This window comes from Oncorhynchus nerka, linkage group LG3, assembly GCF_034236695.1.
Source record: "Oncorhynchus nerka isolate Pitt River linkage group LG3, Oner_Uvic_2.0, whole genome shotgun sequence".
NCBI lineage: Eukaryota > Metazoa > Chordata > Actinopteri > Salmoniformes > Salmonidae > Oncorhynchus > Oncorhynchus nerka.
This window is the reverse complement of record NC_088398.1, coordinates 9,217,611-9,239,651: the sequence shown is the minus strand read 5'-3', so window position 1 is coordinate 9,239,651 and position 22,041 is coordinate 9,217,611. Positions and strand designations below refer to the sequence as shown.

The following is a 22,041-nucleotide window of genomic DNA, read 5'->3' as shown; positions in this document are numbered from 1 at the left end:
GAGGGGAGGGTTAATCAGATGTACCCAGACAAATACAGATTCATGTCAAACATACTGTAGATGGCTTTGGTAAATGTTTTTGAAGAAAGTTTCATCAGTCACATATGACTTGTAGCAGTGAGCATCAGACACCACCATGTGCTGGAGATCAGGGAGCCACCACAGAAGTGGTAGCCAGACTGCAGTGATGCCTGGTAGGATGCAGAGTTCTTTCTGCACTCATACCCTCCGACAATCTTATCATCCTCAATAGGGGCAGCGACTGAGTGGGATGTAAAGGAGAAATCTTTGTAAAGAAAAAGCCACAGCGAACAGAGCGAGAAGAATAATGACCTTCATGGTTGTCTGTTTTTGCCTCGGCACTGAGGGCATACATGTATACATTTCCATCGGTACCTGTCAAACAGTAACGTGTGAATGGACATATGGCTAACGAGGCTCCTTAACTGAGGATGTGTGCTTAACGGCATTACCTTACATTTACATTTAAGTCATTTAGCAGACGCTCTTATCCAGAGCGACTTACAAATTGGTGCATTCACCTTATGACATCCAGTGGAGCAGCCACTTTACAATAGTGCATCTAAATATTTTAAGGGGGGTGAGAAGGATGACTTTATCCTATCCTAGGTATTCCTTAAAGAGGTGGGGTTTCAGGTGTCTCCGGAAGGTGGTGATTGACTCCGCTGTCCTGGCGTCGTGAGGGAGTTTGTTCCACCATTGGGGGGCCAGAGCAGCGAACAGTTTTGACTGGGCTGAGCGGGAACTGTACTTCCTCAGTGGTAGGGAGGCGAGCAGGCCAGAGGTGGATGAACGCAGTGCCCTTGTTTGGGTGTAGGGCCTGATCAGAGCCTGGCGGTACTGAGGTGCCGTTCCCCTCACAGCTCCGTAGGCAAGCACCATGGTCTTGTAGCGGATGCGAGCTTCAACTGGAAGCCAGTGGAGAGAGCGGAGGAGCAGGGTGACGTGAGAGAACTTGGGAAGGTTGAACACCAGACGGGCTGCAGCGTTCTGGATGAGTTGTAGGGGTTTAATGGCACAGGCAGGGAGCCCAGCCAACAGCGAGTTGCAGTAATCCAGACGGGAGATGACAAGTGCCTGGATTAGGACCTGCGCCGCTTCCTGTGTGAGGCAGGGTCGTACTCTGCGGATGTTGTAGAGCATGAACCTACAGGAACGGGCCACCGCCTTGATGTTAGTTGAGAACGACAGGGTGTTGTCCAGGATCACGCCAAGGTTCTTAGCGCTCTGGGAGGAGGACACAGTGGAGTTGTCAACCGTGATGGCGAGATCATGGAACGGGCAGTCCTTCCCCGGGAGGAAGAGCAGCTCCGTCTTGCCGAGGTTCAGCTTGAGGTGGTGATCCGTCATCCACACTGATATGTCTGCCAGACATGCAGAGATGCGATTCGCCACCTGGTCATCAGAAGGGGGAAAGGAGAAGATTAATTGTGTGTCGTCTGCATAGCAATGATAGGAGAGACCATGTGAGGTTATGACAGAGCCAAGTGACTTGGTGTATAGCGAGAATAGGAGAGGGCCTAGAACAGAGCCCTGGGGGACACCAGTGGTGAGAGCACGTGGTGAGGAGACGGATTCTCGCCACGCCACCTGGTAGGAGCGACCTGTCAGGTAGGACGCAATCCAAGCGTGGGCCGCGCCGGAGATGCCCAACTCGGAGAGGGTGGAGAGGAGGATCTGATGGTTCACAGTATCGAAGGCAGCCGATAGGTCTAGAAGGATGAGAGCAGAGGAGAGAGAGTTAGCTTTAGCAGTGCGGAGCGCCTCCGTGATACAGAGAAGAGCAGTCTCAGTTGAATGACTAGTCTTGAAACCTGACTGATTTGGATCAAGAAGGTCATTCTGAGAGAGATAGCGGGAGAGCTGGCCAAGGACGGCACGTTCAAGGGTTTTGGAGAGAAAAGAAAGAAGGGATACTGGTCTGTAGTTGTTGACATCGGAGGGATCGAGTGTAGGTTTTTTCAGAAGGGGTGCAACTCTCGCTCTCTTGAAGACGGAAGGGACGTAGCCAGCGGTCAGGGATGAGTTGATGAGCGAGGTGAGGTAAGGGAGAAGGTCTCCGGAAATGGTCTGGAGAAGAGAGGAGGGGATAGTGTCAAGCGGGCAGGTTGTTGGGCGGCCGGCCGTCACAAGACGCGAGATTTCATCTGGAGAGAGAGGGGAGAAAGAGGTCAGAGCACAGGGTAGGGCAGTGTGAGCAGAACCAGCGGTGTCGTTTGACTTAGCAAACGAGGATCGGATGTCGTCGACCTTCTTTTCAAAATGGTTGACGAAGTCATCTGCAGAGAGGGAGGAGGGGGGGGGAGGAGGATTCAGGAGGGAGGAGAAGGTGGCAAAGAGCTTCCTAGGGTTAGAGGCAGATGCTTGGAATTTAGAGTGGTAGAAAGTGGCTTTAGCAGCAGCGACAGAAGAGGAAAATGTAGAGAGGAGGGAGTGAAAGGATGCCAGGTCCGCAATGGATTTCCTCCATTTCCGCTCGGCTGCCCGGAGCCCTGTGTAAATTCCTATCATGTTTAACTGAATACACATTTTCCCTTTTTTTGACTCCTCATTGAAGCAATATAGAAATGTATATTCATACAGTGCTTGGTTTTGTGTTACATACTTTCTCCAAAATAGATTCACTATGAGGCCACAAGGGGGAGTTTCATGACCTAGCATTTGAAGTAAGCCTGGCATTTTGCAACTGGTTTAGAGTATTGTGTGTCTAAGGGTTCCTCGGCTTCATTTATCAATATAGCCTGTTTCTTTGATATAAAAAACAGTATAACAACATTAATCATATGATCATGATATCTAATTGTTGTAATGTAATATGTTTTTGTTCCTTTCTTGGTTTATTCACCTCAGAAATACCTATAGATGCTGTACAGTATCATAGATGGTGTTACAAATACAGCAGAATGTCACTCATCATTTGTACATTTTCAGAATGTATTTGATTGGATATAAATTCATGAAAGGCTTTCTTTTTCAATATTCAGGGACAGGAAATGATTTTTAGATTGTGACTATAATCTATATAAATTAAATAGAATAATGTAATGCTCTATTATGCATTAGTAATCTTTCTTGGCATCATTACAGGAAAAACATGTCAGACATGACAAAAATAAACATAACAAGGTTAATATGTTTGGTACAATGTAAACACAAATATAATAGATGTTTAGTCTGGACATGAACAGTTGGTACTGTTTGCTCAGTGAGATTATGATGTCATGGGAATTGTTTCGGTCTTGCAGATGGTGTGTGACCTGTAGGTGTGTTTGCGCGCGTTTATCTGAGGCATGTACCAAGTTGAGCTACTGATCAGGTCATTTCTCGCCAATCCAGTGCTGCCGTTCACTACACCCGAGATCATTCCAGTTTTTCTCTTGGTCATTGAAGGTGTTAACCTCTGGTCTGCTCCTCTCTTTAGACAGTTCTGTCTGCTCTCATTTCAGGATTCAGTCCCGTCAGGGATGTAGTACAAACTGGAACCAAACTTCTTCCATGCTTCAAGGCAGGTTTGATTCAGCATATTGTACCTTCTCTTTAGATCGGCCTTTTCTTTATCCAGGTTTTTGTTTTGGACCTGTAGCTCGTCTCTCTGTTCAGTCAGGTTGTTGTTGCTGGGTCTATAAACTAACAACCTCTCCTCCAAACGGACAGTGACTCCATTATAGTAGACAAACAGCACCATGATCCCAGCCAGTAGAAGGCACAGCAGGCCCAGACACGCTGCAGCAACTCTGGAACATCTCCCCATCGAGCCCTGAGCCGTAGTTACTTTCTCCAGGTCTACTCTTTGGTGTGGTGTCTTCTGTCTTGGTACCGGAATCATGTCCTTTCAGTGTCTCTGCACTGACATATGACCGTAGTCCACTCATCAGAATCACCGTCTCGTTCGTCCCTTTTAATGCATTTTGTGTTGTCAATGATACACTCAGACATCGGCATGTTCTTTTCCTCCGTCATTCCAATTCAACTATTACATACACTGTATTCTAATGTCTCTGTGCTGCTCTGTGACTGCACTGTGCTGGGTTTAAGACCCTAGGGAACAGGAAGGCATTTTTTTTTTTTACACCTGTGAGAAAGGAAATGACAACAGAACCACCCACCATGCAATTGTTAAAAGTGTTACAAAATATACAACCAAGCTGCCACCTAAGTTGTGTGTATGAAAATAATAAGAAAAATGCAGATGCTTGTCACTTCAGGTGGACATAATTCTTTCCCAGGTAGGATAATGTCTGAGCGTCAGATATAGGCCTACTGTTCACAGAAGTGCAAATCCTTGAGAAGATCAGATAATGTGGCTGGTGGAGTGGGTATATAACAGTTTGTCTTCATGATTGAGTCCTGTGTAGCAACCAAAAAACACAATCATGAAGTACGTTATTCTCCTGGCTGTTAGTCGTTGCGTGTCAGTCCTTGCTTTACTCGTTGAGAGAAATTGTTTAAGTTCACATTGGTGTCCATCCTGTGATAATACGCAGTGAATATTTACTGAACACAGGCACTTAAGTTTAAGTGTTGTATTTCCATGCAATTTCACACTGATTCCTTCTGTCTGTATTTCAGTCGCTGTCCTCATTGAGGATAACAAGATTGTTGGAGGGTATGAGTGCAGAAAGAACTCTGTATCCTACCAGGCATCACTGCAGTCTGGCTACCACTTCTGTAGTGGCTCCCTGATCTCCAGCACATGGTGGTGTCTGCTGCTCACTGCTACAAGTCATATGTGACTGATGAAACTTTCTTCAAAAACATTGACAGTATGTTTGACATTAAACCTTTTTTGTACATCTGATTAACCCTCCCCAGCCACATTCAGGTGTGTCTACGTGACCACACAACATTGTCGTCAACGAGGGCAGTTCGACAACTGAGCAGTTCGACTCAGGGAAGGTCATCATGCACCCCAGTTACAACAGCCGCAACCTGGACAACGACGTCAAGCTGAGCAAACCCGCCTCCCTGAACAGCTACATGTGCACTGTGGTCATGCCCTGCAGCTGTGCCATGGTGGGGCAACCTACCCAGCAGAGGCTGTGGGTAGCATCAACAATATGTTCACAAATACTTTTAGTATTCGTTGTTTATCAAACTGATTCCAAATGATATCACTGACCACTCAGAACCAAAGGGAGAATGTGTGATATACTAATCCTGTTTTGCTTCTCTCTAGCCTTCTACCCCGACCAACTGTTCTGCCTGGATCTCCCCATCCTGAGCAGAGGCAACAGCACCTACCATGGACAGATCACCTCCACATGTTCTGCGCTGGCTTCATGGAGGCAAGGACTCTTGCCAGGTAACCTGAGTTGAATTCATAGCACACCTTTCTACCGTTGTCCTTTTCATTTGTTAAAAGCTCTCATCTGTTGTGATTAACCAGCTTCAAACCAATATTGAAAGATGCACCTCTAACCACCTTTCACTTGCCCTTCTTCCTTCTTTCAGGGAGACCGTGGTGGGCAATGGGCAGCTGCAGGGTGCTGTGTCCTGGGGTTACAGTTGTGCCCAGACTAAGATCTGCAACTCCTGGATAAGCAGCACCATGTCCTCCAACTAATTGATTTAGACTGGAAGAGACAGAAACCCGTGATAACTGGTATGAGAAAATAAAAACACCATTCTTTAAAGTGCATTACTATGAGTGCAATATGTGCTTTTAGGAAGGTATGAAACAGGTATCTGGCTAGTGCTTATTATGTCTAACTTGTAAAGCAAGAGTTGCAGACAACAGCTCAATCTGTTCAATGCCAATTGTGCACTGTTAGCTGGTGAGCCGTTTCCTGGAAACTTAATGATATGAGAATGAACAACTGTCAGTGGAAATATGATAACACATGAACTAGCAACTGCAATAGACATGAGTAGAACATGCTTTGGTTTCTCTTCATAGGTTAATTCATGGAAATTACACAAATGTAGTCTTTCAGTTGTACAGAAAACATTTTAAAATGTAGAATGTTGACAATATGCATAAGATGAACCTAAATGTGAAGCATTCCAATTGTGTAGCTATTTAGCTAAGACAGATAATGAATAAAGGTTTGTGTTCGTTTGTCTGCTGACTTAAATTGGTGAACTTCAAATGGCAAATGCCTCTTCGATGAGGTTTAACAGCGGCTGGTATCCAATAAATGGTGCATTACCACCACCTACTAGACTAGAGTACAACTCCCTTATACTTTGCTTGAAAAAAAAGTAAATACCCTACCATCTAACACTACACTCATAACACGACCATACTCCACTATTTAAATCTATTTAGTCTGACCTCAGGCCAAGAACCTGAAAGAATGGGACACCACCACTTAACACATCCTGTAACTCTGATGTCAAGTCTCACACACCAAAAGATCTCTCTGCAGCTGTCACAACCTCAACTTTCTGCGACTTATGTTCCATCCCTGCAGGACAGTTGATAACCGTTGCTATAAAAGCTAAAAAGCCAATCTTACTGAAACATATCACTTGTTGGCCTCTCTCTGTACTGGTACAGATCTACTACTCACACCACTCCTCTCAGGATCCATCCCCCTTGACCCATCTTCCTCTACTTCACTGCCTCAGCATATGACAACTTCTGCACTCCTCTAACCCTGGAAACCTCAACCTGCCTCTCTCACACGGGCCATTTCTCATCCCCAGCTCCATGGGCACCCTTACAATTAACATATACCACTACTTTCCCCAATGCTACACATTCCTTTGTCTCATGCCCTTCTGCACACCTACAAACCTTCCTCCTACACACTGCTGACACATGGCCATAAGCTTGAGACCTGTAAGAAAGTAATGTATTCGGCACAAAAGGTCGTACAGGATAATATAATATCCTGTCACTTTGTCGGGCAAAGACATCCAAACTCAAAAGAACAGACAATGACTTCTGTTTCACCACTCCTGCCACCCTGTCTGCGTCACACCAAACGACAACCGTCACAAACCCTGGGAATCTTCCCCTTCTGTTGGTCAACTTGTTACTGCTAACCCCAGTAATCATAACTTTCAATGGTGCCCATTTCTTGAGAGCAAATCACATTTCTTGCCTCCATTTGTTTAACGCAGAGAGCCTTCTTCCTCTGACCAGCAGAAACACAAACCATTATCACAAGACCAGTTCTGGTTACCCTTACTGATTCCACAGCACAAAACTCTGTTTTCAACCACCCTGAAACCACAAATGGATCAGCCAAAAGGCAAGGGTCCACTTGTAACAAAAACGTCACTCCTAGTCCCAACTCATCTTTATTCTGACCCTCAGTGCAAGCCTCAGCCCCGAGAACTTCACCACACCTACCACCTCCGATGCTTCGACCTCATTAACTTTCCTTTCTCCTCCTGTCTTCAGATCACTCTGCTTACACTTTCTAACATTCTTATTTAACAAACCATCTCCCTTTTTTCCGCCATTTTTAGCCGACTCAAGTTCACCCGCTTCCGTCTTCCTCTCTTAGACCTCCTCTGCCCTCCATTCCCCCTTCCGTATTCAAAGTATACGTCTCCTTATGCTAATACTGCACTTCTCCTGACATACATTTTGTTATTGCATTATAAGCAAATGCTTTACATATTCATATTCCTTTATCTAGCACTGGGAACATGTGACAGCGGAATGGTGACGTAAATATTCAGCGACGCTCTACGGTTTGTGTACAATTTCAAGCTTGACGGGAGGGTTACGTTTAGGACGATTGCATCAAATGTGTCTTTGTTTTGTTTTATAATCGTGAGGTGAGTAAAATAAGATTGTATGCCACTAAGTGTATTGATATTTTCGAGATTAAAGCTAGCTAATTTGAAGCGAAGTGTCCTGCATTGCTATATCAGCATCACCAGTAATATATGCGGAATGCGCAACCATTGCGGATGTGGTGCAGAAAAAAATGCGCATCGCTGCGACAAAAACGCAATTATAAAGGTGCTAGAAATCATCATCAAGTTGAAACTTATGTTGTAAATTATTTGTCATTTGTGAAACTATTTGGTAACATGTATTATATTTCTCTCTTTTGTAGAATTCCCTCGATCCTCTATTTACTCAAGTGTATCTACACTTTTGCACATCTCTGTTGATGGGTACTTTCATATAGTTGTTTTTCCACTAATATAAAGGAATTTAAATTCTAGTTTTCAGAGAGAGTGCATGTCTCTCTTGTCCATATTTTACAGTTGATGAACGTCTGCTCCAGGACTTTAGCTGTAGGCTACCTGGTATGAATGAATAATATCGTATGCAAACGAATGCACATTACAGTGAATGTTGATCTCAGTATGTCCCTGCACAAGATGCTCTCCTAGCGCCCCTATTTATTTATGTGCCACTTAGTTGTAGCCTGTGAACATATGCCTTATGCTGCCCCCACTGAAAGATTAGTTAGTTGTCAGGCAGATATTGCTCGTCCCCAACAATGGTGTGGTACGGCCAGCCATCTGTCGCTGTGTGAATGGAACTGTCAGTTGGTCCGTCTGTAAACCAGGCCTGACTCATGACTGAGTACTACGAGGAGGGGGCCTGCTGTACGAGCACTCGCCTCCCATGCACATCAAAGTGGAGTCTCCGGAGGGACCCTTCGGAGGGGGCGTCTCAGAGGACGGCTTTCCCAGGGAGGATGAGGACTCGGAAGGCAGCTGCGACCAAAGCAGTGGGCTGCCTGGTGGACTACCCTTCAACGTGGTGGTGGTGCATCCGAACATCATGACCCCTGGCATGTCCTCAGATGACCTCCTATCCATGGAACAGCGTAAGCTTTAACCAACTTTTAGCTATTAAACGCATGTGTACTGTTTAATATTGATGCTTGCAGTGGTGCTCTGTACTGTTATGATAAATATGTTTGACTATTACATTTTTATGTTTCACCTCATATGACACATAGTAAACACCTATAGATCAACTCTGTCTTTCTGTAGACAGAGGTTTTCCTCTGTGTTGGCAGCAGGGGGTGCAGGCAAGAGGAAGAGTCGTTTTAGCGGTGCAGAGCTGGAGGTGCTGGTTTCTGAGGTGACGCGGTGTGAGGGAGAGCTTTTTGGTCCTGCTGGGAGGCTCCGGCGCAGGGAGAGAGAGAGGATCTGGGCAGGGATCCTGGAGCGGGTCAACGCTGTGTCCAGAGTCCCTCGTACCCTCCGCGAGGTCAAGAAGCGCTGGGACGACCTGAAGAGACGCAATGGAGGCAGGCTGGCAGACGCTAGGCACCGAACTTGTTACCTGCCATCTAATAGAGGGGCTTCCATGCTGGGACGGTCAGCTCAGGCAAGCCCCAGGCTTCACCAGGCCAGACAGAAGCAAAGCACCAGAGGGAAGGCCAGTTTCACGTGCTTCACTGATACAGAACCAGGTAAATCTGAACACTAACAATGAGGTAAAGTCTTAGATTCAAGACTTGTAGGAACATTCAGATAATGCATATAAAAACCGATTTTTTTAAACCACTGCTTTCTACTATATCCTCTTGTTTATTGCAGTGGGTGGAGGTGAAGGGTTGGAGAGAGATGGCTTTGAGAAGGATGAGGATAGTGGTGAGCGGGAAGTGGAGGTGGGAGAGGCGGAATGCGAGGGGGCAGAGAGCAGTATGGAGGAAAAGCTGGGTTTAGGACTGGGAATAGGGCCTCCCCCTAACTCGGAACGCTGGCTGCCTCCCTCTCCCCTCTACAGCGCCCCTTTCCTCAATGGGACCCCTCAGCCTAGTCCCCAGCCATCACTAGGGGCCCAGCAGGGACCCCTAGAGGCCCCTCCTCGTGGCTCATGGCTGGAGGACGAGCTCCGCGGCATGGGGGAGGCAGCTCTGCAGCTGGGGGATCGGGTGGAGCAGAGTCTTCGGGAGTTTGGGGAGGGATTCAGACGTGATATGAGAACATTAGTGGTCTCTCAAGAGGCACTGGCAACCAGCCTACAGCAAAACAATGTTCTCCTGCAAAGGCTGCTGGGAGTCCTAGAGGCACAGCAGCAGCAGCAACAACAACAACCACCACAGCAGCAGCCACATCATTCCCAAAAACAAGAGCCACAACAGTCAACGCAGCAACCACAACAGATACAACCACAACAGCAACAACTGCTACTACAGCAACCCCAGCTGGTGCAGCAACAACAGATACAACCGCAACACCCCCAGAGTCCAAGTAATCAACCAACTTTAGCAGTTGCCCCTGTACCACCACCCCCAGATATTCTTGATGGTACCACCCGTCCAAATCCACCCGCAGTCATTAATGGAATTGTCCAACGGCCAAGGCGGGGGAGAATTGTTGATCATAGACGAAGAAGAAGGCGTTAGATAGAGATGTAAATAAGCTTTGATGTACTTTATTTATTTTCTCTTATACAATCTGATTTGAAATAATTGTGTCCCTCTAATTTCAACCAATGCTGAAAAAGTTGTTTTATGAGTACATTTGTTGTGTAAAGTATTCAGACCCCTTGACTTTTTCCACATTTTGTTACGTTACAGCCTTATTCTAAAATTGATTAAATTAATGTTTTTCCTTATCAATACACCATAGTGACAAAGTGAAAACAGGTTTTAATAAATGTTTACAATAATTTACGTAAGTATTAAGACCCTTTGCTATGAGACTTGAAATTGAGATCAGGTGCATCCTTTTTCCATTGATCATCCTTGAGATGTTTCTACAACTTGAGAGTCCACTCTGGTAAATTAAGGTCCCAGAGTTGACAGTGCATGTCAGAGCAAAAACCAAGCCATGAGGTCAAAGGAATTGTCTGTAGAGCTCCGAGACAGGATTGTGTCAAGGCACAGATCTGTGGAAGGGTACTACAAAATGTCTACAGCATTGAAGGTCCCCAAGAACACACTGGCCTCTATCATTTTTAAATGGAAGAAGTGGAACAATTTAATCTTCCTAGGGCTGGCCTCCAGGCCAAACTGAGCAATTGGAGAAGGGCCTTGGTCAGGGAGGTGACCAAGAACCCGATGGTCACTCTGATAGAGTTCCTCTGTGGAGATGGGAGAACCTTCCAGAAGGACAACCATCTCTGCAGCACTCCACCAATCAGGCTTTATTGGTAGAGTGGCCAGACGGAAGCCACTCCTCAGTTAAAGGCACGTGACAGCCTGCTTGGAGTTTGCCAAAAGGCACCTAAAGACTCTCAGACCATGAGAAACAAGATTCTCTGATCTGATGAAACCAAGGTTGAACTCATTGGCCTGAATGCCAAGCATCACGTCTTGAGGAAACCTGGCACCATCCCTACTGTGATGCATGGTGGTGGCAGTATCATGCTGTGGGGACGTTTTTCAGCGGCAGGGACAGGGAACCTAGTCAGATTGAGAGGAAGATGAACAGAGCAAAGTACAGAGAGATCCTTGATGAAAACCTGCTCCAGAGCACTCAGGAACTAAGATTGGGGCGAAGGTTCACCTTTCAAAAGGACAATAACGCTAAGCACTCAGCCAAAACAATGCAGTAGTTGCTTCGGTACAAGTCTGTGAATATCCTTGAGTGGCCCAGCCAGAGCCCGGACTTGAACCTGATCGAACATCTCTGGAGAGACCGGAAAATAGCTGTGCAGTAACGCTCCCCAAATACAGGTGTGCCAAGCTTGTAGCGTCATACCCAAGAAGACTCGAGGCTGTAATCGCTGCCAAAGGTGTTTCAACAAAGTAAGTAGAGTCTCTGTACTGAGTAAAGAGTCTAAATACATAGGGAAGTGTGATATTTATTTATTTTTACATTTGCAAACATTTCTGAAAACCTTGCTTTGTCATTATGGGGTAGCGTGTGTAGATTGATGGAAGAAAAAAACAATGTAATACATTTTAGAATAAGGCTTTAACGTAACAAAATGTGCAAAAAGTCAAGGGGTCTGAATACTTTCCGAATGTACTGTATATATTATTTAAACTAAACACAATAGGCTAATTGAAGGTTCAGCCCTGATCCATATATATTAGCATAATGTATTGGTTGGAAGTTGCTGCAATAGAACCAAGAAATGTCAGCGATTTCTGTTTTGTCCAAATCTTGTAGATAGACAATCAGCATTACGTTAACAGAAAGCACTTTGGAGTCTGCAGCAATCTATCATTCGAGCATATTAGTAAATGACCATTGAAATGTAATATACCAATGCATATGTACATGTTCTGATTGCTCATCCAGTTGTATGATGCATATTAAACATGCATTGTGTGACAGGCTGGACATACACATGCAAATCTTAGAAAAAAGTATTATACAATGTGTATTTAACATGTGATAAATTATTTTATAATTGGACTATAATGTTTAAGATATGGAAATGTTTCCCTGCATAGCTCTTAAATGAAAATCTGCATCAGTATGTATTTTGCTTCAGATTTTCTTTTTGTTTTCGTGATGTTATCCATTTATTAAGCATTATCTACAAGTATGATGTTATGTTAGCTTGCATGCAGTGTCTGATTGTGTAGACAAAAAATGCAAGGGATCTGTAAACAAAAAAAACAAAAATGAAGCATTTGTGTACCATTTTGCACAATTTATATACCTAAATATAGTTGAAGGGTCTGACTCTGTTCTGAAACATGTATTGACTAAAGATTAATAAAGGCAACCCTGAACTATATCTCGCCACAGCTCTTCAATAGCTCTTTATTCAGATCAGACAAGTGCTGATGGTGCAACCTGTTGACTGATGTGAGTGAATGCCCATGGATAAATGTAAAATGCATTGCTTTCTTTCAATACTCATGACAATCTGAAGTGGATAAACATAACATCACATGCAGGGCAAGTGAAGACCTTTCGGATTATTCTCACACCTCCGGAGGTGAAAATACACCTCCCGAGGCGACATGTCACCTTCGGTGCTTTCTTTCAATACTCATGACAATCTGAAGTGGATAAACATATCACATGCAGGGCAAGTGAAGACCTTTCACTTCACACCATCACACTCTAGCGGCCAGTAACATAATATACCATTCGTTTCGCCTTCTGCCTTCACGTTGAGGAAGAGGGGGCATAGAGAACCATCTTTGGAGGAGTGCTGCATGGGTAAAACATGGCTGCTGTGAATTCGTCAGAGAGACGCCAGGGCGACCCCAACGATGAGCTGGGGGACCCGGGGGGTGCAGCACAGAAATGCGAATCATTTGACTATAAATCGACAGACCCCGATAACACTTTTACTGTTGAAGAAGACAGAATTCCCAGGGCTCAAATGAAAATAGAGAATCTAGTATTGTTACCGATGGGCTTGCTGGCCAGACTGAAAGTAGCATTGCGCTTCGAGCTAATGATAGATCAGAGATAGGTAATGAGTTGGTAGATTTAACATATTCTGAAGAAAATACCCACAACACCGATGTTTCCTTCAACAAGCAGCGGCATTTCGATTGGTCTGAGACGGAGGACGAGGAAGACCGCACGGATGCAAAAGAGAATGGAAACGATGGTAAGTTTATGTTTGCTAGCTAGCGTTGACTATGCTTCTTTCTTCGAATAGCCTGCCTTATCAATATGAGTTATCTAAGCTTCCATCTATCTATTTTGGAAAACAGTCGTGTGCAAAAACAGACTGAAATGTACTGGGTATCCCTGGAAATATGCAGGATGCAGCATTGACTGTAAATGTGCTCATGGTCACTTTAATTGCCAAGATGCACTTAATGAGCTAGCTTTGTTATTGGCCAACCGTTTATCCAATAGAATATTGATCATGCAGGTGACTCAAAATAGTACACTAATCGTACCCTTTGATGTCATAAATGCCTTTTCATAATATTTGTGTAGTAAGCCTGTTTTCATATTTAGTCTCAAAACGTTTGTATTCATGCTTACTCATGAACGCTTCACAATGACAATGTTGTATTTCTTTGAATTTATAGTTCATAATGGTGAGATGGGGATGACTCATGAGGTGCAGCAGGATAAGATTACTGAAGATATCTCAGATGCAGAGGATGTGGAAAAGGAAAAATCACATTCTGACGAGGAGATGGATATATCAAAAGACACAGGTGAAGAACAAGATTGTAATGGAGGAAAGGGGGCAGAGGAGGAAGAAGAAGAAGAAGAAGAAGAAGAGGGAGGAGAAGAGGACCAACAGTGAAAAGGAGGAAATGTAGTCTGGAGTGCAAAGACTGTGGGAAGAGGTTCACCCGTCGGGAGACATTCAACCTCCATCGTCACTTTCATGCTCACCAGGATGAACTGGCCTCACTCACCTGTAAGGAGTGTGGCCTTACCTTCCATCACCGCAGCAGCCTCATCAAGCACCGCAGTGAGCACCAACAGAAGGTTGAACAGCCTGTGGAGCGGAAGAGGAGAAGGAGCCCACAGGGAGCCCACAGGGAGCCCACAGGGAGCCCACAGGGAGTCCACAGGGAGGAGAGGCCTGGCTTCCAGTGTGACCACTGTGAAGAGACTTTCCCATCACTGAGCAAACTGAGGCTCCACACCTGCGACTGTGCCCCGGATAAGGCGTACCGCTGCCCCCTGTGCCGCAAAGAGTTCCGCATGAAGATCTCCATCACCAGCCACATGCAGACCCACTCCCTGAGCTCCCACCCCTTCCGCTGCCAGGAGTGCCACAAGAGCTTCTCTGACATATTTTCCCTGCGTGACCACCAGGGCTCCCATGCCTCCCTCAAGCCCTACGCGTGCCCCGAGTGTGGCATGGTGTTCAGGCACCGCTCTGTCATGGAGGACCACCGTCGTAAGCACACAGAGGACACACAAGGCCCCCACCGGTGCAACATCTGTGGGAAGCACTTCAAGTATTCCAGCCTCCTGCAACAGCACCAATACCTTCACACAGGCCAGAAACCTTTCCGCTGCCCAGACTGTGGCAAAACGTTTGCCTTAGCCCAGAACATGAAGGCGCACTGCCGCCAGCATAGACGGCACCCTCACGCCTGCTCTCTTTGCCCCCTCACTTTCCCCGACCAGGGCAGTCTGCAGGCTCACGTGTCATGCCACGAGACAGTCGGGGGACTAGACAAGGAGAACACAAACCACGGGTTGGAGCCAAAACGTATATTCAACTGTCCCCTCTGTCCTCAGAACTTTCCTTCACCAGCTGACCTGAGGGCTCACATGCTGATCCATGAAGCAGAGCATGAGAGGATGGAGAATGGGGCGTGTAAAGACTGGGAAACAGACCGTTACACCTGTCCACACTGTCCTGCCACCTACTCTGACCAGTCTAATATGATGGCCCACCTGACAACTCACACGTCTGCCCGGGTCAGGGTAGAGAGGCAGGGTAATGGACTTGAAGTAGGGAGATCTTCTCCACTTAACACTGCCAACGTCCCAGGGAGGTGGCATAGGGAGGAGATGAGTAGTAAGCCTTTAAAGTGTCCAGACTGTGGCAAGTCGTTCCGTCACCGCTCTGTGTTAACGTTGCACATGCGTATTCATTCCAAGGACAAGCCTTACCAGTGCAGGGTGTGCAACAAGTCCTTCAGATTCAACAGCTATCTGCAGCAGCACATGATCATTCACACCGGGGAGAAACCATACAAGTGCCCAGACTGCAGCAAGGACTTTGCTTTCCTGCAGAACATGAGAACCCATCAGAGGCTGCACACACAGAAACCGTTCCGCTGCACAAAGTGCCGTAAGGGATACAGCGACGAGAATCAGCTTCAGCGCCATTTGCTGTCACACAACGGCGAAAAGCCCCACAAGTGCCACCTCTGTGAAAAGAGCTTTGGGCTGGCCTACCTGCTGCGGGACCATCTGAACACCCACACAGGCGAGAGGCCCCATCGCTGTCAGGAGTGCCACAAGACATTCCCCTGGCTCGGCAGCCTGCTGGTGCATCAGAAAATCCACGCTCGAAAGCGCCAGGGGTCGAGTCAGCCTTACTCTTTTCCAATGGCCATGAGGATAAGAGGCAGGGGCCGGAGCGGAGGCAGGCTGGCATCAGGCTGGCCCAGGTTGGGTGGAATGGGGCGATCAGGTATGGGCACGCCCCAACAAACACCTCCATATCAAGTCCCAATGTCAAGGAGTCCTGAGTGGCAGAGGAGGCCGGCCCAGCCACAGCCAACCATGTTTTCATCCCAGATGGATATGCAGCAGCCAGGGGAGACGTCTGCGAGAAGGCCTCCACCAGTCCACCAACAGTGGCGGGTGGAAGGTGGAGAACTGAGGCCTGTCCCACTGCCTAACCAGTCTCAACCGTCTCAGGATCCTGAAAGACAACCAGCGCCTGTCCAACAGCAGCCATCTCCACAAACACAACCACAGCAGGTACCACAGTCTCCACTGATACAACAACAAGTGCAGTTACAGCTACAACTACAGCCACATCTACATCCGCAGCTGCGCCAACAGCAGGTTCAGCATCATCTACAGTCTCCGCTGATCCAACAGCAATTACAGTGGCAGCAACCAGGTGTACAGCTCCAGCCCCAGCTAGTACCACAACAGCAGTGGCAGCCTGCCAGACACTTGCTCCAGCAAAAGCTGCCCTGGTTACCAGATGCTCAGCCCCGGCCCGCCCCACCACAGCAACCCCAGCAGTGGCACTCAGATGGCCTGCCTCGGCCACCCCCACAACAACAGCAGAGGAATTCAGGCAGGGCAGAGGCACCTACAACGTCACAGCCTGGTCTTAGTGCATCTCAGAGCCTAGAAACCCCTCCTCCAGGAGAAAGTGGAGGGACCATGCCCTTAGGTAACAAAACACCACCAGTGGCCGGGCCACAGAATCCCAGCCCATTAGCTGTGAGTGAGCAGGAGCAACACAGGCAACAGCCGAAGCCCATGAGCTGGGGTAACACACCCACTACACCACCAGTCCCCACACTGAGCTCTGTTCAGCTTGACTTCCCTGGGTCCCCCATTTACATGGATGGGGCTGCTTTGTGGGGTGGGCTGAGGACCTCTCCAGCAGTGCCACCATCCCAGAGCACATTAAACAAACTGGGCCAAGAGCTTAACCTGCCAAGATGGTCGAGCGTCTCAGTGCCAATGCAGAAAGCTGTTAATGAATCACCCACACCTCCTAGAAAAGAGGACACTAGAGTTTGGGACTTTAATGCACCTCTGGTAATGTCCCCAACTGTTAGTTCATCAGAGAAACCTGGGAGTGGGCGTGAGCAGCAGAAACAGTGGTCTCCAGCTCTACTCAGTACATCCTCCTCAGCTCAGATGAGCCACAGCTCTGTCATGTCAATTTCAAGCCCTCCAACTCATGGGATTGGAGGTAGTCCCTGGGATTTCAAAGGATCCCCCTCAAACAAATCAGGCCTTAGCCAGGAGTTAGAGCAGCAGCAGCAAAAACATCTATCCTCCAGCTGGACCAATGTACCCACATCCACCCAGAACGTTCCCATCTCCATTCAATATGACCCACAACGTTTCACTCATGGGGTGGGACCCACTGTGTGGGGTTTCCAAACCACTCCATCTGGCCCGCAGCAGCAGCCAATGGTAACAGGCACTCAAATCATCATAAATCAGACCTCTCCTTTCTTCTCTCCTCTCCCTCCGCTCCCTCCTCTTAGTTTGCCTGGCTCACACCCTCTTCACTCTGTAGCAGTCGGCTCTCTACCAAGGCCTCCACACCCAAACATTTTCTTCACACCACAGGCGGTCATGAGTGAGAGGCCACACATGACACAGACCCTGTCGCTACCTCAGCTCGCCCCACGGCCTGTTCCTCACAAACTGGGCCGTTTGCCTTACGCCCCAGACCGCCTTCTCCAGTGCATGATCTGTGGCTGCTCTCTACCCCGGGAGTTAGACTTGCAAATGCACTACATGCAGCATGCACAGGGAGAGATTTGACACTGGCAAAGAGTGCATCTACCACTCTGTTTTTCCAAATGTTTTTAATGTACATTTATTGTATAACTATAGCAATTTAGCTCTGTTTTGTGTCCATTTTGGACATTGTCCATGTTGTTGATCTCTCACTCTATAAGAAAGGGTCAGATAATCTCAAAAAGTGTATAGTTTGTTAACTTGATCAATCACGGTTGTCAGTTTTTTTGTGTTCACAGCTTTGCCTTGAACTGCAAAGAACTTAGAAATATGACTGTGTAATGGATTTCTTGGCCAGTACCATCATATTTACTGTGTTGTAAACATACCAAGGATTTACACTCCGTGGCCAGTTTATTAGGTACACCACCCTGTTCACAAAAATATTTAGCTCCTATAGACAGTGAGCCACGTGGCCTTGGCTTGCTATATAAAGCGAGGCACCGAAGCATTCAGTTACTATTCGATTGAATGTTGGAATGGGCGAAACAAGACCTAAGCAACGTTGAGCGTATTATGATCGTTGGTGCCAAGTGTGCCGGTTACAGTATCTCAGACCTGGGTTTTCACACACGACAGTGTCTTGGGTTTACTGAGAATGTTTTTGTTTTTCGCCCCAGTCAGTGGTACTAGATGGGTGAACCTTAAACTGGCCACTGAGTATGTATGTCAACTTATGGATTTTTGTTAGTTTTTCTTTCTGTGTACACTGCTGTCTTTGTTACACCATTTTCAAGTTTATTCTTCAAACAAGTGGTTTTCACCTGTGTTGCACTGTATATTTGTGCCTTTATTGTTTCAAAACACTCTGCATGTTCTTTCTGCTCTCTCTTAATGTTGTAGTGGGTGTTATTCAAATTGTCAGGTCTCTGAATAATGAGTCATTTGTATGAGTAATTTCTTATTCTGTCTTCATTTGGGTGAACATGTATCTTGTTTTGGTGCTAGAGTTATGAAATTAGGGTTATTGGGAGGAGCACACATTTTATGCAAAAAGTGTGGCATGGATTAGTATACAAATTAATTTATTGCATTAAAGTTAATAACTAATAACTAACTTTACCTGTTGGGTTTGTGATATTGTATCAACAACATGACAATGTTGCCAGAAGATACGCTTGTTTACACTGAGCTGCACGGGGGTCGGAAAGCAATCATGGTTACATTCATTTACTGTGGAGCAGACACGAGATACGGGTCGGAAAACGGACCTCAATCCAAGGATGGGATATGCCACTGAATGCCAAATGTTACCTTTATCCAGATTGTACATATCTTGCGCCGGCTCCACGGTGTCTCAATGTAACCATGTTTTCGTTCAGACACCAGTACAGCTCAGTGTAAATCAATGTAATGGTAGGGTCGTTATCTTCTGGCAAAACATAATGTAACATATTTGACGTTTTACTACATCTGTGCATTTAGCAGTAGTTTTAAATATGTAAATACCTGGTAATAAAAATTCATTGGGAAAGAATGCCCTATTGTCGTCTGTATTCAATAAAACACAATGACATAATAGTCCTGCAGTAATGAAAACAGTCTACCAAATCAATGTTTCTATATCCGTTACATTGCATGTTGAGAACTAATGGTTGGGTCTATTAGTGCTTGGAATTCAAGACGAATGGGAACTTGGAAAAAATGAGGTCAAATCATGACGTCAGTCAGGTCGTAAAGTCGGAGCTCTAGAAAGAGGCAAGGAACAACAGCAAAACGATTCAAGACCAAGGGGTATCATCATCCTCTTCACTGCCAGACACTACAGGGATGCTGTCTGGAAAGCTGCTAGGAAGAACACCTTCCTTCAGAGCCATGGTATGCGTTTCGCCGAGCATCTCAGCCCGGAGGACATAGAGAGAAGGAACAGGTTGTGGCCAACGGTCAAGATAGCACGAAATGAGGGAAAGACTGCTTACTTCATCAGAGGATGAGGCTTCATCAACGGTTCAGAAATCCATATTCCTCCCTAAAATCTCACCAGAAGGAACAGATTGATGGTTTCAGCCATGGTATTCTCATTTTCCTTATATTGTTTACCTAACAAGCTTCAGGTGACTATTTTTCAGAACACTCAGGTACCTCAGTAATGTATTAGCTTGTTCTTGTATGACCAGAAGTCCTATTTTGTTTAGTAACTTACGAAGAAGACTGAAAGTTGTATTTATTTTGTATGTATACAGTAACTAAGATAGTGTTTTAAAGGGCATACAGGTCTGCTCTGACTTTACACAGTTATTGTTCTATTTAGTTATTAATACTCATTTCCAAGTGAAAAAGGTCTTCGGAACGTTTATATGTAAAACATGTTTTACTCAATTGTTTATGATCAGTTTTCATATGCACTTAAAATAGTAGGTACCCTTTTATTTAAATTATTAATTTGTATTTTATTTCTCAGAATACTTCCTGATTACACTAAAGAGGGTTTTTATTCTCTCTTACTACAAGAACCCTTGGTTTGGTCTTGAACATAATGTTCAGTTGAGTTTAATTTCAAAGACGGATAACGTCTAGCTCAATGTTTATGGAATAAGCTATTTTCACTTTAAATGTACGTAAATGGTGCAGATCTCGGTTCCTTATCGTTTACATTCACTGCTCCTACGTCTTTGACTCATCCTACTACAGTTTATACTTTTATATAATCTTTGTTGTTTTGTCTTTGTCTATCGTTTCTCTTAATGCTAGGGGGTTACCAAACAATGTGAAGCGCAAGGCCTTATTTTTATTTGCTAAACAATTTCGAACAGATTTTTGCTATTTTCAGGACTCTCACTCAGTTTCGGCTGATGCCAACTTCTGGAGGTCACAGTGGGGCAACGATATTTGGCTTTCCCATGGATCTGAACGCTCCGCTGGGGTCACTACAATGAAAAATACCTTTTGGAGGTAATATTCTACACTCGGAATGTGACCCCTTTGGTCACTTTATTTGTCTTGTGATCAGTTACAATGACATTACGCTCGTTACTGTAAACTTCTACGGGTACAACACCAAACATGAGAATGATGAGTTACAATGACATTACGCTCATTACTGTAAACTTCTACGGGTACAACACCAAACATGAGAATGATGAGTTGCTTGAATCTATAGAGAAACATATACTTCATTGGTTATCTAAATTTCCCAATTCGTTATTATTGATAGGAGGGGACTTTAACATTATAATAGATAATTCAACTGATAGATGGCCCCCAGGTAGGCCAACCAATCAGAATTTGGGTTTAATACTTTTTATGGAAAAGTTTGATCTTACTGATATATGGAGAGAGAGGTTTTCGGCCGACAGATCGCTCACTTGGAGTAACAAAACAGGTTCCAGACAATCCAGAATAGATTTTTGGCTTAAATCCAAATGTATTGATAGTGAGTGCGTTACTACAAATATTTGTACTACTCCCCTCACAGACCATAGGGCCATTTACATTGATTTCAAAATATTTACCTGATACTAACCCTGGTAGAGCATCCTACTGGAAGCTAAAATAGCTCATTATTAAATAATGATATAGTTACATTTGAGGTTAAAGATCTGCTCTCACACTTTTGGGAAAGGGCTTGTGAAGACAAATCTTATTGCAAGAACTGGGAGCTCTTTAAATTTGAGGTGTCCAAATACCTTAGAAAATATGGTAGTAATCTTGCTAAGACCAGAAGAGCTGAGGAGGAAATTGTGACTTCCCATCCTCAGAGGTCCCCAGTCAGCCTCTCTGTGGAGGAGAAGATGGAACTGATTGAGTTACAAAATAAACTGGATAATATGTATAGATTAAAAGCAGAAGGAGCCTTTATTAGATCTAGGAAAAAAATTGATTGAGGAGAGAGAACAGAATTCATCCTATTTCTTTAGACTTGAGAAATTTCACTCTAAAAATAACACTATCCATAAGTTAAACATTGATGGTGTTATTACAGATTACCAAAAAGTAATCTCCAAATACTGTAGCAATTTGTACAGAAAATGTTATAGCTCTACGTACTGTCAGGAATCCACAGATATGTTTTTTAACTCACTGAATAATGTTCACTCTATCAGTGATATAGCATCTTAACAGTGTGAAGAACCCATCAAAGTGGAAGAGATTATAGAGTCTATCAAACATCTAAGAACAAGAAATCACCAGGTGTTGATGGAATTACATCAGAATTTAAAAAATTATTTTCTGAACAAGTAGCTCCCTTCCTATTTGAAGTCTTTTTTAGAGAGTATTAAAAACAATGTTCTCCCTCCTACAATGAGTCAGGGGTTAATAACACTGATACCTAAGTCTAAAAAAGAAGTGGTTCTC

The 22,041-nt window shown here is 45.2% G+C and overlaps 2 protein-coding genes and 1 pseudogene across 2 annotated transcripts; all 3 read left to right on the top strand.

The window, feature by feature from the left end:
• The first annotated feature begins 2,278 nt into the window (after positions 1–2,278).
• LOC115118768 (trypsin-3-like) lies at positions 2,279–6,095 on the top strand (annotated as a pseudogene).
• A 510-nt stretch (positions 6,096–6,605) lies between these two features.
• On the top strand, positions 6,606–10,568 carry si:ch211-261d7.3 (uncharacterized). Its single transcript, XM_029679271.2, has 4 exons — positions 6,606–7,755; positions 8,040–8,765; positions 8,961–9,359; positions 9,487–10,568. Exons 2-4 carry the CDS (start codon positions 8,561–8,563, stop codon positions 10,296–10,298), a joined length of 1,416 nt encoding a protein of 471 aa, XP_029535131.2. The 5' UTR covers positions 6,606–7,755; positions 8,040–8,560; the 3' UTR covers positions 10,299–10,568.
• A 2,459-nt stretch (positions 10,569–13,027) lies between these two features.
• On the top strand, positions 13,028–19,222 carry zgc:66448 (uncharacterized protein LOC327401 homolog). The gene is made up of 3 exons (XM_065006574.1): positions 13,028–13,094; positions 13,313–13,420; positions 14,003–19,222. Exons 1-3 carry the CDS (start codon positions 13,028–13,030, stop codon positions 17,767–17,769), a joined length of 3,942 nt encoding a protein of 1,313 aa, XP_064862646.1. The 3' UTR covers positions 17,770–19,222.
• The last annotated feature ends 2,819 nt before the right edge of the window (positions 19,223–22,041 follow it).